The sequence below is a fragment of the Corythoichthys intestinalis genome, chromosome 16 (genome assembly GCF_030265065.1).
Source record: "Corythoichthys intestinalis isolate RoL2023-P3 chromosome 16, ASM3026506v1, whole genome shotgun sequence".
Taxonomy (NCBI): domain Eukaryota; kingdom Metazoa; phylum Chordata; class Actinopteri; order Syngnathiformes; family Syngnathidae; genus Corythoichthys; species Corythoichthys intestinalis.
In genome coordinates, this window is record NC_080410.1 from 25,759,084 (window position 1) to 25,773,739 (window position 14,656).

Here is a 14,656-nt window from a genome sequence, read left to right on the forward strand (position 1 = left end):
AAGTCAAAGCCTAAAGCCAAATGCTACATACGCTTCGTCATATTTCCTCATCTTAGCTTTCCATATCTCCAGTGCTCTTTGCTGTGTGCACTTGTTTGGTTCAAAAATACTGCACACACTCTGAAAATGAGAGTGCCACTGCCACCCACTGAGTGGGTGTGCAATTAAACTTTATTCTAGTACAGCAAAAAAGTATGTTCCCCGAGGTCACATGTGCCACCCCCGCTCTCATAGCTCTGTGCCCCCCCCAGGAGGCCCGTCCCACTATTTGAGAAGTATTGGATTAGACCCACTTGAAAGCTTTGTTACTACAGCTTCAAATACTTGTCTATATTTGTCCAAGACGGGTACACGTGGAGGACTTTCCTTTTCCTGCTGTATCTAATTTTCATAATTACAGTATTAAAGAGCACTTAAATCCTTACTCTTCTCTTGTGTGGATGCGTGTCTCCTGCTAAATTGCTCGATGAAGAATAAAACAATCACATGCATGTGCTAGGTGGGAAGAAAAAGAAGGGGCTCCCTTTGACACGGCAACAAGAGGGGGGAAAACCAAAATGCTTTATGAAAATAATATACAATAAAGAACTCAAATCAATTAATTAATCTCTTGTATCAGCAAGGCCTTTACTGTACAATGAAGCTATACAAGCTAATTTTTAAATTCTAAATTGAAAAACCAGGAATAGATTTTTTTTATGCACCTGCCGGTCTTACATTTTTCTAAATAGAAGCGGAGAACTCCGCCCGTTCCCATTTCGCAAGAAAGGACAAACAACACGTTTGGCAGCATTCCTGCTGAAGTAGTAGGCATCACCTCAGGCTATATTAAGAAGAGAATCAAGCCTGTTATGTCGGGATGTCCAAAGGTGGAGGAGAAATCATGAGGAAAAAAAGCCCCTTAAAGAGGGGAACATTCTTAATTCCTCAGGCAAAACTAAACTTTAAATAAAATGAGTTGACTCACCAAGCACCAACGTCTCCCCTCCCGTCTGTGGTGTAGTCGTCCAGGCTTTCCAGTAGGACATCGTAAATGTTGGCGATGTTCTCCGGGCACAGAAACGATGACGAGGGGCCGTCGGCACAAACGCCCGCTTTCATGCATACTCTGATTAGAAGGAATAATGAATATGGTTGCCCTGTGTTAAGTCAACACTGTACAAATACTTTTTAATCTTTTCTAACACCCAGCGGCTGCACTAAACTGCGCATTAACATGAATATATAGCACAGCATCCCAAAATGATCTACACATTGTTTTACAATGTGGATTTTTGTTCGTTGAATGGGTGTTTGCTGAATAGAGAGTGGTGGTTGTTTACAAATATTGAACAAATGAGCATTTGCCTTTTTTTCATCATTAGTTCTAACATTGGCAGAGTTAGGTAGAGTAGCCAAAAATTTGACTCAAGTAAGACTACCGTTAGTTCAAAATAATATTACACAAGTAAAAGTCGTCGTCCCAAAAAATGTACTCAGTTACAAGTAAAAATATATCCAGTGAAAAGAATACTCAAGTAATGAGTAACATTGTGAGTAAGGGCTTAGATTTTTGGATTTTTTTTTTTTTTTAAACAATGGTATTTTTCTCTTGAGCACAAAATTATCCATATAGACTGTTATTATAATGATACTGTACAATAACAGCGCAGCGCTCTATATCAAATACTTCATTTTTTACGGTGCTTTAAAGACACCATATGATTGAACAGACTGGCGTGAAGCTGAAACGGCAAGCTTGCGTCCGATTGGTACAACCCCTAGCAAAAAGTATGGAATCACCAGTCTCGGACGAGCACTCACTCAGACATTTTCTTTTGTAGAACAAAGTCAGATAAAAAGCTTGAAAAAATAATGAATTAGTTCAAAAGTGCAACTCTTTAGCATTCAGAAACACTAAAAGAAATGAATAAAAAACATTATGGTGGTCAGTAAATGTTACTGTTGTAGAGCAAGTGCAGGGAAATATAGAATCACTCCATTCAGAGGAAAAATATATCAAAAATCATGAGAAAAAAACAAAGAAATAACAATCAAAACACATCTATAGTATTTAGTTGCACCACCTCTGGCTTTTTTGACAGCTTGCAGTCTCTGAGGCATGGACTTGTGACAAACAGTATTTTTCATCAATTTGGTGACAACTCTCTTTGATTGCAGTTGCCAGATCATCCTTGCCTTGCTGTGGACCATTTTTTTTTCAATTTCCACCACAGGTTTTAAATAGGGTTGAGACCTGGGCTATTTGCAGGCCATGACATTGACTGGATGAGTCTTTCGCCAAGAAATGCTTTAACACTTTTAGCTCTGTGGCATGATGCATTGTCATCTTGGAAAATGATTTCATTATCCCCAAACATATTGTAAATTGAAGGGATAAGAAAGCTAGCTAAAATTTCAATGTAAACTTGTGCATTTGTTGACGATTTAACCACAGCCATCTCCCCAGTGCCTTTGCCTGACATGCGACCCCATATCATCAAGGACTAAGGAAATTTTGATGTTTTCGTCAGGCAGTTGTCTTTGTAAATCTCACTGGAACGGCACCAAACAAAAGTTCCAACATCATTACCTTGTCCAATGCAGATTCTTGACCCATCACTGAAAATAACCTGTATCCAGTCATTCACAGTCCATGATTGCCTCTCCTTAGCCCATTGCTGTCTTGTTCTTTTCTGTTTAAGTGTCAATGATGGTTTCCTTTTAGCTTTCCTATATTAAAATCCCATTTCCTTTAGGCGATTTTGCACAGTTCTGTCACATACCTTGACTCCCGCTTCCCCTCATTTCTTCTTCATTTGTCTTGTTGTACATCTTCCGTTTTCAAGACATATGGCCTTTAGTTGTTTGTCATGACGTTTGGATGTCTTACTCGGTCTACCAGTATGCTTAACTTTAACAACCTTGCCATGCTGTTTGTTTTCTTGGTCCAGATTTTTGATACAGCTGACTGTGAACAGCCCACATCTTTGGCAATTATACGTGTCGCGTTACCTTCCTTCTTCAAGAAGTTTGATAATCCTCTCCTTGGTCTCAAGAGACATCTCTCTGTTTGGACCCATGATTTTTGTGAATCCACTTGTTCCAGCAGCCCTCCAAGGTGTGATAACTGCACTGTTTTTAACTGCTGACTAACAGGCAGATCTAATCTGAGGCAGGGGCCCAATTAAGGAAAGGAAGTTGACTGGGTGTGTCTGTATTTTCTACTGAAAATGGAAAGATTCCATATATTTTTCTTCAGAATGGAGTGATTCTATATTTCCCTGCACTTGTTCTATAAAAGTAACATTTACTGACCATCACAATGTTTTTATTCATTTCTTTCAGTGTTTCTGAATGCCAAGGAACAAATTCATTATTTTTTCAAGCTTTGCATCGGAGTTTGTTCTACATAATAAAATCTCTGAGTGAGTGCTCGTCCGAGATTCCATACTTTTTGCTAGGGGTTTTATAATGAAGTCATGTGATTATTGTTGAGACATCTCATTGGTGAAATCGGTAGAGCTAACCCGGTAATACAGCAGGCACGTCTCTACTTCTGGTATCACTGACAAAAAAAAAAAAAAAATCTAGTATGTAGAATAAAGAGGAAAAATGCAACGACTCTTGTGTAGCCCAAAGTAGAGGAGAAAGAGTAGCAATTTTTCTTCCCAAATCTACTCAAGTGAAAAGTATAGCTTTGTAAAACTACTCTTAGAAGTAAATTTTCCTCAAAAAGTTACTCAAGTAAATGTAACTGAGTACATGTAATGCGTTACTACCCACCCCTGAACATTGGATACCATTGATTGACGGCACTAGACGTCCAATCAGTTTTAACTGGGAGGGCCCCTGTGAATTTTAATTATTTTGTCACTTGTAGACAACAATGGCAGCCAATGAGTGAATTTTTGCTAGCGCCTGACTGACCATCAAATCCACGCACTTGTTATAACAATGTAGTATGTTTAAAAGATGAATTTAAGCAATTATCTTTGTGTGAAAAAAAAGTCGGGTAAAATTGGACTGACATGTCATTCAGGTCCTGCAGGTATTGTCAGTCAAGTGTTTGTTTTGGCCTCATTGAATCTTGCATGAGGCAGAACAAACAACAATGGAGACACAAGAGGCTCTTTGAAAAACAAGCCCAAGCAAAAAAAAAAAAAAAAAAAAAAAAAAAAAAAATTTTAAATCACAACTGTGTAAAAGAAGGGGGGGGGTGCTCACTGAGCTAGCGCTCGGACTGCATCCCTCCGAGCTTCTGGGAAATGGCCCTCGCGCAGACAATCGGCTTGCATCTGAATAAGGCCGTCCAGGATCTGAAGTGATACACAACATCACACTGATTATGAGAATGTCAAGCGTGTGTGTGCGTGCGCATGTAATGCATGTTGACTTTAAGCGCACCTGTTTGAGTTTGCCGTGGATCATAAAGCCTGGCAGACAGCCGAGGGCGAGGGCAGAGCCACAACGGGTGAGCATCTGTGGGCTCTGAAGGTTGTCCAGGTACTGAGATATGAGTGCACCTAAGCACACATACAGTATGTTTGGTTAGGAATTCTACAGCTGGAGGGCATTGCCTTACACTGCTGGCCAAAAGTATTGGCACCCCTGCAATTCTGTCAGATAATGCTCAATTTCTCCCAGAAAATGATTGCAATTACAAATGCTTTGGTAGTAATAGCTTCATTTATTTTGCTTGCATTGAAAAAACACAAAAGAGAATGGGGAAAAATTATTATCATTTTACACAAAACTCCAAAAATGGGCCAGAACAAAGTATTGGCACCCTCAGCCTAATAGATGGTAGCACAACCTTTAGACAAAATAACTACGAACAACCGCTTCCGGTATCCATCAATGAGTTTCTTATAATGCTCTGCTGGAATTTTTGACCATTCTTCTTTGGCAAACTGCTCGAGATTTGAAGGGTGCCTTTTCCAAACTGTCATTTTCAGATCTCTCCACAGGTGTTCTATGGGATTCAGTTTTGGGCTCATTAATGGCCACTTTAGAAGTCTCCAGTGCTTTCTCTCAAACCATATTGTAGTGCTTTTTGAAGTGTGTTTTGGGTCCTTGTCCTGCTGGAAGACCCATGACCTCTGAGGGAGAACCACCTTTCTCACACTGGGCCCTACATCATGCTGCAACATTTGTTGGTAGTCTTCAGACTTCATACTGCCATGCACACTGTCAAGCAGCCCAGTGCCAGAGGCAGAAAAGCAACCCCAAAACATCAGGGAACTTCCGCCATGTTTGACTGTGGGGACCATGCTCTTTTCTTTGAAGGCCTCGTTTTTTCCCCCCTGTAAACTCTATGCTGATGCCTTTTCCCAAAAAGCTCTACTTTTGTCTCATCTGATCAGAGAACATTCTTCCAAAACGTTTTTGGCATTCTCAGGTAAGTTTTGGCGAACTCCAGCCTGGCTTTTTTATGTCTCTAGGTCAGAAGTGGGGTCTTCCTGGGTATCCTGCCATAGAGTCCCTTTTCATTCAGACGCTGACGGGTAGTACGGGTTGACACTGTTGTACCCTTGGACTGCAGGACAGCTAGAACTTGTTTGGATGTTAGTCGAGGTTCTTCATCCACCGTCTGCACTATCTTTGAAATCTCTCGTCAATTTTTCTTTCCCACATCCAGGGAGGTTAGCCACAATGCCATGGGCTTTACAGTTATTGATGACACTGCGCACGGTAGACACAGGAATATTCAGGTCTTTGGAGATGGACTTGTAGCCTTGACATTGACCATGCTTCCTCACAATTTTGCTTCTCAAGTCCCCAGACAGTTCTCTGGTATTCTCTCTTTTCTCCATGCTCAATGTGGTACACACAAGGACACAGGATGGAGGTTGAGTCAACTTTATCCATTTTAACTGGCTGCAAGTGTGATTTAGTTATTGCCGCCACCACCTGTTATGTGCCACAGGTAAGTAATACAGTTTATCACAAAAGTGAGTACACCCCTCGCATTTCTGCAGATATTTAAGTATATATTTTCATGGGAAAACACTGACAAAATGACACTTTGACACAATGAAAGGTAGTCTGTTTGCATATTATAAAATACAGTTAATTGATTTTCCCCTCAAAATAACTCAAAATATAGCCATTAATATCTAAACCCCTGGCAACAAAAGTGAGTAAATACGTACATCCCTAAATATCCAAATTGAGTACTGCTAGTCATTTTCCCTCCAAAATGTCATGTGACTCGTTACAGGAGTGCTGTGAAGACGGTACACAAGAAAGCCTGCAAACAGTTTGCTGAAGACAAGTCAACAAAGCACATGGATTACTGGAACCATGTCCTATGGTCTAATGTAAGACGAGCAGGCTTTCTTGTGTACCGTCTACAGAAGAGGCTTCCTACTGGGGTGACAGCCATGTACACCAATTTGATTGATGTAGAGTGCGGCGTATGGTCTGACCACTAACAGGCTGACCCCCCCACCTCCTTAATCTGTGCAGCAATGCTGACAGCACTCCTGTAACAAGTCACATGACATTTTAGAGGGAAAATGACAAGCAGTATTCAATTTGGACATTTAGGGATGTACGTAGTTCTTAAGGGCTGTACTCACTTTTGTTGCCAGAGGTTTAGATATTAATGGCTATATTTTAAGCTATTTTGAGGGGAAAATAAATTAACTATTTTATAAGCTGCACACAGACTACTTTTCATTGTGTCAAAGTGTCATTTTGTCAGTGTTGTCCCATGAAAATATATACTTAAATATCTGCAGAAATGCAAGGGCTGTACTCACATTTGTGATACACTGGAGGTGCTGTTAATTACACAAATTCGAGAAGCGTCACATGATTTTTCAAAGGGTGCCACTACTTTTGTCTGGCCCATTTTTTTGGTGAGTTTTGTGTAAATGATAATTATTTCTTTTTTTTTTTAATTGCAAGCAAAATAAATGAAGATACAGTGCCTTGCAAAAGTATTCGGCCCCCTTGAATCTTGCAACCTTTCGCCACATTTCAGGCTTCAAACATAAAGATATGAAATTTAATTTTTTTGTCAAGAATCAACAACAAGTGGGACACAATTGTGAAGTGGAACAACATTTATTGGATAATTTAAACTTTTTTAACAAATAAAAAACTGAAAAGTGGGGCGTGCAATATTATTCGGCCCCTTTACTTTCAGTGCAGCAAACTCACTCCAGAAGTTCAGTGAGGATCTCTGAATGATCCAATGTTGTCCTAAATGACCGATGATGATAAATAGAATCCACCTGTGTGTAGTCAAGTCTCCGTATAAATGCACCTGCTCTGTGATAGTCTCAGGGTTCTGTTTAAAGTGCAGAGAGCATTATGAAAACCAAGGAACACACCAGGCAGGTCCGAGATACTGTTGTGGAGAAGTTTGAAGCCGGATTTGGATACAAAAAGATTTCCCAAGCTTTAAACATCTCAAGGAGCACTGTGCAAGCCATCATATTGAAATGTAAGGAGCATCAGACCACTGCAAGTCTACCAAGACCCGGCCGTCCTTCCAAACTTTCTTCTCAAACAAGGAGAAAACTGATCAGAGATGCAGCCAAGAGGCCCATGATCACTCTGGATGAACTGCAGAGATCTACAGCTGAGGTGGGAGAGTCTGACCATAGGACAACAATCAGTCGTACACTGCACAAATCTGGCCTTTATGGAAGAGTGGCAAGAAGAAAGCCATTTCTCAAAGATATCCATAAAAAGTCTCGTTTAAAGTTTGCCACAAGCCACCTGGGAGACACACCAAACATGTGGAAGAAGGTGCTCTGGTCGGATGAAACCAAAATTGAACTTTTTGGCCACAATGCAAAACGATATGTTTGGCGTAAAAGCAACACAGCTCATCACCCTGAACACACCATCCCCACTGTCAAACATGGTGGTGGCAGCATCATGGTTTGGGCCTGCTTTTCTTCAGCAGGGACAGGGAAGATGGTTAAAATTGACGGGAAGATGGATGCAGCCAAATACAGGAACATTCTGGAAGAAAACCTGTTGGTATCTGCACAAGACCTGAGACTGGGACGGAGATTTATCTTCCAACAGGACAATGATCCAAAACATAAAGCCAAATCTACAATGGAATGGTTCAAAAATAAACGTATCCAGGTGTTAGAATGGCCAAGTCAAAGTCCAGACCTGAATCCAATCGAGAATCTGTGGAAAGAGCTGAAGACTGCTGTTCACAAACACTCTCCATCCAACCTCACTGAGCTCGAGCTGTTTTGCAAGGAAGAATGGGCAAGAATGTCAGTCTCTCGATGTGCAAAACTGATAGAAACATACCCCAAGCGACTTGCAGCTGTAATTGGAGCAAAAGGTGGCGCTACAAAGTATTAACGCAAGGGGGCCGAATAATATTGCACGCCCCACTTTTCAGTTTTTTATTTGTTAAAAAAGTTTAAATTATCCAATAAATTTTGTTCCACTTCACGATTGTGTCCCACTTGTTGTTGATTCTTGACAAAAAATTAAAATTTTATATCTTTATGTTTGAAGCCTGAAATGTGGCGAAAGGTTGCAAGGTTCAAGGGGGCCAAATACTTTTGCAAGGCACTGTATTACTACCAGATCATTTGTTATTGCAATCTTTTTCTGTGAGAAATTGAGCAATATCTGAGAGAATTGCACGGGTGCCAATACTTTTGGCCAGCAGTGTATACACATGCATACACACATACGAGTATCTTTATATAAAATTAAGACATGGTGTCTATATATATGCACATCACATTTTGCATATGTATGTTGTGGCCTCCATGACCCAAAATGTGATTTTCCTGTATGTGGACACCAGGTCTTAATTTTTTTGCCCTATAAGGTGAAAATACTACAATTTATTTGTACTTTATTTTTCAAGCCATAACTCTAAATATATTACAACCTTATTCGCAACATTTTTCATTACAATAAATAATTATTACTTTTCCCTTTAAAATAATGTTTTCCACTAAGTTATACTTTATCATCCGGTAACACTTTACAATAAGAGTCCCTTAATTAACATAATGAATTTTTAGACAATAAGTAATGTTTAAGTAACATTACAATAATTCATATAATTGCTTATCTAACATTTATCAATATATTATTTAACATTAGTTAATGCATAACCAGACAGTAATGAATGGTTTGGTAAAATAAAAAAAAATAAAAAAAACTTTATTCATTAATTCATTTTCCATGCCACTTTTCCTCACGAGGGTCGCGAAGGTGCTGGAGCCTATCCCAGCTAACTAGGGGCAGTAGGCAGGGTACACCCTGAACTGGTTGCCAGCCAATCGCAGGGCACAAGGAGACATACAACTATTCACGCACACACTCATACCTACGGACAATTTAGAGTGTCCATGCATACCATACATGTTTTTGGGATGTGGGAGGAAACAGGAGTTCCCGGAGAAAACCCACGCAGGCATGGGGAGAACATGCAAATTCCACACAGGAAGCCCGAAGCGCCAAATGGTTTTCAGTAATAGTTAACTATGGTTAAGTAATACTTATGAGGCACGTTAACGTTAAATAATACCAAACATAAAGTTAGGTTTTCAGCACCCAAGGACTCACAGGGCAACATTCCTCAATTTCAAATAACATATTCATTTACTCATACAAGTATACATTAAAAACTGTGAATTAATGCACTAATATACATGTGAATTAATGTTATGTATTATATATATATATATATTAGGGGTGTCAAACGATTAAAATGTTTAATCGAGTTAGTTACAGCTTAAAAATTAATTAATCGTAATTAATCGCAATTAATCGCAATTCAAACCATCTATAAAATATGCCATATTTTTCTGTAAATTATATATATCTATTCCGTAAAATAAATTGTTGGAATGGAAAGATAGGACATAAGATGGATATATACATTCAACATACGGTACTGTAGTGGGCATTTCACTCTACTGTCATTTAAATCTGTCTATGCTGTCCTCACTCCGAAGCGTCTACTTTTTCCAAAGCTAGACAGCTAGTGAACGACGCCTTAATAATCAGCCTTCATCCTTTTTCATCTGATTTATTAATAAAATGGCCTCAAACCATTGTCCTCTTTAGACAGTCATAAAACTACGAAAAAAAAGTACACAAGCATTGCATTAGCAACAACGTTAGCTTAGCACGCTATACAGGTTCACTAAACATAAACAAAAAGCGTCTCATACAAAAAATATAACATTTCGCTTACTAACATAATATGTACATTCTTTACAACAACCATACTTACGGACAAATCTTGTCCAAGGATTATATAAGCACAACATTACAACGTAGGCGTCAGCCCGAGACGTCGTGCAGCCATATTGAACTGGCAAGAAAAAATAAACCATGTCGCGAAGCGACCACAAGAGTTCGCTGTTAGACAGCACAAAAAGCCTTGCTGTAAAACTTACCAAAAGGCAGAATACTGTCTGAGCGGGACATGTGCGTTAATTGCGTCAAATATTTTAACGTGATTAATTTAAAAAATTAATTACCGCGCGTTAACGCGATAATTTTGACAGCCCTAATATATATATATATATAAATATTGTTTATTTTACCAAACCGTTAGTTACTGTCTGGTTATGCATTAACTAATACATTAGCTAATGTTAATTGATATATTAATAAATGTTAAATAAGGGATTATATGAATTATTGTAATGTTACTTAAACATTAGTTACTGTCTAAAAATCAGTGTTGGGAATAACGCCGTTAAATAATGGTGTTATTTTTTCAGTAACGGGGTAATCTAATTATTTTTTCCGCCGTTACAACGCCGTTACCATTACTGACGGTCAAAAGCAGTGTGTTACTTACTCTGAATACAATGGAGAAACTACCAGCTGTAGCGAGTCTGCTCCGTTTATTTCTCATCCAAGACTTGGGGTCATTCAGGTTCGAGAATAGCACACGTACTTCTTATGACTCCAGGCTGTTTGTCCCTGCTCATCCAATTAGACAATGCTTTCCAAAGCTTGCTAACGTTTCTGTGTTTGCTACACCTGAATGCTAGCCTCGTTTCCATCCCCCACTGTCAGCCAGCAAGAATGCTGCTTCCATCTTGAGGACGGCAGACGCTTTGAGGGTGACGGGGGGAGTAGGGGGACGAGGCTACCTGAATGCACCCCCTGGATAGATGCGATGGAAGTGATTGTGATTGGCTGAGGGTTAGAGTCATGTGTCATGGTGAGCCAATCAGAGCTGGTGTTTTCACACACAAACTGGAACAGCGTGTGCGGAAAACACACACACGCAAAACAGATGCAGAGGGATATGCTGGCAGAGCATTCAGAGGAAAATTTGTCCTTTACGAGGTGGAGGTATAAACACTATTTCAAGTTGGTCGAAATTAAAGGAAAGAACGTGCATGTAAAGTGTAATTTATGTCCCGGGGCAAAGCTTTTGTCGACATCTGTGGTAAGTAATTCAAATCTCCTGAAGCATCTAACAATTACACACGCTACCACAAAGCTAGTGGCGAAAAATCTTACTGTTTATTTTTGTTGCACTTCGAATGTAGGATAAATCTGTTGCTGGTGAGGTGCAATAAATATTACAAGGTTCTATAACACAACTACCTGTCTGTTCTTCTCTATTCAACTGACTCGAATACTGCTCAGAAAATTTCAAATTCTTTGACATACAACAACTTCTTTTTAACGGAAATAGTTACTTTCCCTGGAAACTAGTTACTTTTACTATAGAGTAATTCAGTTACTAACTCAGTTACTTTTTGGAAGAAGTAGTGAGTAATAGAGATGGCCCGATCGATCGGCATTCCAATCGATCGGGTCCGATCACGTCATTTTCAAAGTATCGGAATCGGCAAAAAAATATCGGACATGCCTTTTTTTAATATATATATATATATATATATATATATATATATATAAATTAAATAATTTCCTAATTGTGTTTAATGTTACAGACATAATATGTTACACTCATCCAGAGTCTTTAGTTTAGGCTTCAGGTAGGGTTATCAAATTTATCGCGTTAACGGCGGTAATTAATTTATTTTAAATTTATCACGGTAAAATATTTAACGCAATTAACGCATTCGCTGCACGACCCACTCACGCATTGTCACGTTCAATCTATAATGGCGCCGTTCTACCTATGTATACAGCTAAAAGGCAGCGTTAAATCAGTGAGTGAATTTTGGCAGCCTTTGGAACCTTTTTTTAAGTGGCTAAAGCTTTACAATCCCTCTCCCACTGATTATAAATATCGTGGGACGCAATGTGGGGAAGAAAGGTAGTAGTTGATCTTTTTCTTAACACCCTATGTTATTTCCCAACGCAGAGATGATATATCAATTGGTACCACTACGCACAATCATAGTTGCACTTCCCATCACGCATTTGGGCAGAACAGTTAAATGGCTACAGTATCATTTACTGAAAGCTCAACAAAGACACTAGATGGCAATATTTAGTCACAATATACAAAGTCACATTTATCCTTTAAGAATTACAAGTCTTTCTATCCGTGGATTCCTCTCACAGAAGGAATGTTAATAATGTAAATGCCATCTTGAGGATTTATTGTCATAATAAACAAATACAGTACTTATGTACTGTATGTATATATTCGTCCGAGTTTTATTCATTTTTTTCTTAATGCATTGCCAAAATGTATATGATCGGGAAAAATTATCGGGAATGATTGGAATTGAATCGGGAGCAAAAAAAAAGCAATCAGATCGGGAAATATCGGGATCGGCAGATACTCAAACTAAAACGATCTGGATCGGATCAGGAGCAAAAAAAACATGATTGGAACAACCCTAGTGAGTAACTATAACTAATTACTTTGTTAAAGTAACGTGGTCAACACTGCTAAAAATGCATCAACTAACGTTAATTAAGGGACCCTTATTGTAAAGTGTTACCTATCAAACTTTGAATTGAAATCTAAAACCTTTTCTACTTAAAAATGGTTCCAGTCATGAGTCTAGTAAAAAGAACCTACTCTGCTTTTTTGAGTCAGCTTGGTTGGGTTGAGTCTGGTAGTGCTCCTCACACAAGGCCGACAAGGCAAGCATCACAGCTTGCTGCAAGTATACAAAAAAACTGCCATGAATATGAATAGTGATGTTGGGGACGTCAGATGATTAAATCATTGTCAAGCTGTGGCTTTCGGGAGCATGTAAACACTAATAGCTCACCATGATGCCTTCCCTCACACCTCTGGAGAGGAGATGGAGCGTGTTGATGGTGTCGTCAATAAGTCCCTGCCAGCCGGCTGAACACAAAACAACATCACAAAAACGCCAGTATAATATGATTCGTAAATAAAATGACTTACTGATGATTGGGTCGTCCTTATATGGCATTTTAGACAAGGAGAGCTTTTCAATAAGCCTGCACACTGCAATAAAAAGGACAAATGGTGATAACTTGAAGCATTGGTGAAGTTCCAACAGTTGTTTTTAGAGATTTACTCACTGGCTGGCCTTAATAGTTCTCCAACATAACCTCTGTTAAAAAGCAAACAATAAATCTTAGTCGGAAGTCTAATTTATCCCAATTTTTATTTTATTCCGTAAGCCTACCTATACTGTTGCTTGTCTTGTAGCTGAAAGTCAAAATCAACAGAATTCAGCGAAAACATGCACGTTTTTATTCAAAGTGCAGCACACTTTACCTTCTGATGAATCTCCTTCATTGCCTCCACACACTCAGAGGGAATCATGTCCACTACAGTTCTGTTGGAACATTTAAAAAGAAAAAAGTAACTTTTCACTCATTCACTGCCATTGTCTATTGTCGTCGTCAATGGTACTGAAAGACGAAAATATTTTTTGAAACATCTACCTGCCACTGTGCAGGCCGAATTCGTAGAGAGCATACGTCACCTCTGCACATGCCAAAATGGCGCCGTGACGACCTTGAAGGTCCTTAGTCACAGCCATGTGCAAAAGCTGAGGCAAAACTGCAGGAAAAACACATAAGAAAGCATTAGCATGACAAATAATTTGTCAGTTTTCAGTCAGAAATGTGTGTCTAGAAGAATGAAGACTCCCTTAAAGGCACGGCGACACTTAAAAGAAACGGGTAAGGTGACATTGTTTACCCGAAGTTGCCATGTAGTCAGGTGCTAGCGGTGTTAGGCTGTGGAGCGCTTTGCAGGTGAGTTCTCGAATCGCGCTGAAAAAATGTTGGAAAAGCGTGAACTTAAAGAAATGTTCTTGTTTTCTTCTCTGGGAAGGAAACGCAAAAAAATAAAATAAAAATATGACGATGAAATATATAACCTTAACTCAAGTCTTTGAGTTGAATTAAAAAAAACTGAATAAGTAATACAATTAATTATATTAGCGGGGGGATGGGAAATTTGAATATTACAAAATTTTTTAATTAACTTTTTTAATATTAAAAAAAAAAAAAGGTTAAAATTTTTCTGTGGACATAGTTGTGATGTGGAAAATAGGCTAAGATAATAAACACAATACAATAAAAAAAATGCAATAATACAAGACTAAAGTTAAAGAGAAAATTCACGTTTAAGTTAGCTGGAGTTTAATTAGTCGGTGGAGTTAATTTCAACATATTTCTTAGCTTTTGGTAGTTATTTTTTGCACGGCTCCGGAGTGGCTGAGCTAACGCAAGTCAATGGGCCAGTCCTAGCATACAAATAAAAAAACAACACATGCACAAGAGGTGTGCGAAA

At 38.9% G+C, this 14,656-nt stretch overlaps 1 protein-coding gene across 2 annotated transcripts in view; it reads right to left on the reverse strand.

The window, feature by feature from the left end:
* The window catches only part of tbcd (tubulin folding cofactor D), a 60,383-nt gene that overhangs the window by 11,996 nt on the left and 33,731 nt on the right, over positions 1–14,656 (reverse strand). For both annotated transcript variants that reach the window (XM_057861101.1, XM_057861100.1), the window contains 11 exons: positions 14,060–14,133; positions 13,801–13,918; positions 13,631–13,691; positions 13,539–13,561; positions 13,432–13,463; positions 13,292–13,354; positions 13,152–13,228; positions 12,956–13,037; positions 4,387–4,505; positions 4,207–4,298; positions 968–1,108 (listed from right to left, as the gene is read on the reverse strand). In XM_057861101.1, coding sequence (XP_057717084.1) covers positions 968–1,108; positions 4,207–4,298; positions 4,387–4,505; positions 12,956–13,037; positions 13,152–13,228; positions 13,292–13,354; positions 13,432–13,463; positions 13,539–13,561; positions 13,631–13,691; positions 13,801–13,918; positions 14,060–14,133 — 882 coding nt within the window. The remainder of the gene's footprint in view (positions 1–967; positions 1,109–4,206; positions 4,299–4,386; positions 4,506–12,955; positions 13,038–13,151; positions 13,229–13,291; positions 13,355–13,431; positions 13,464–13,538; positions 13,562–13,630; positions 13,692–13,800; positions 13,919–14,059; positions 14,134–14,656) is intronic.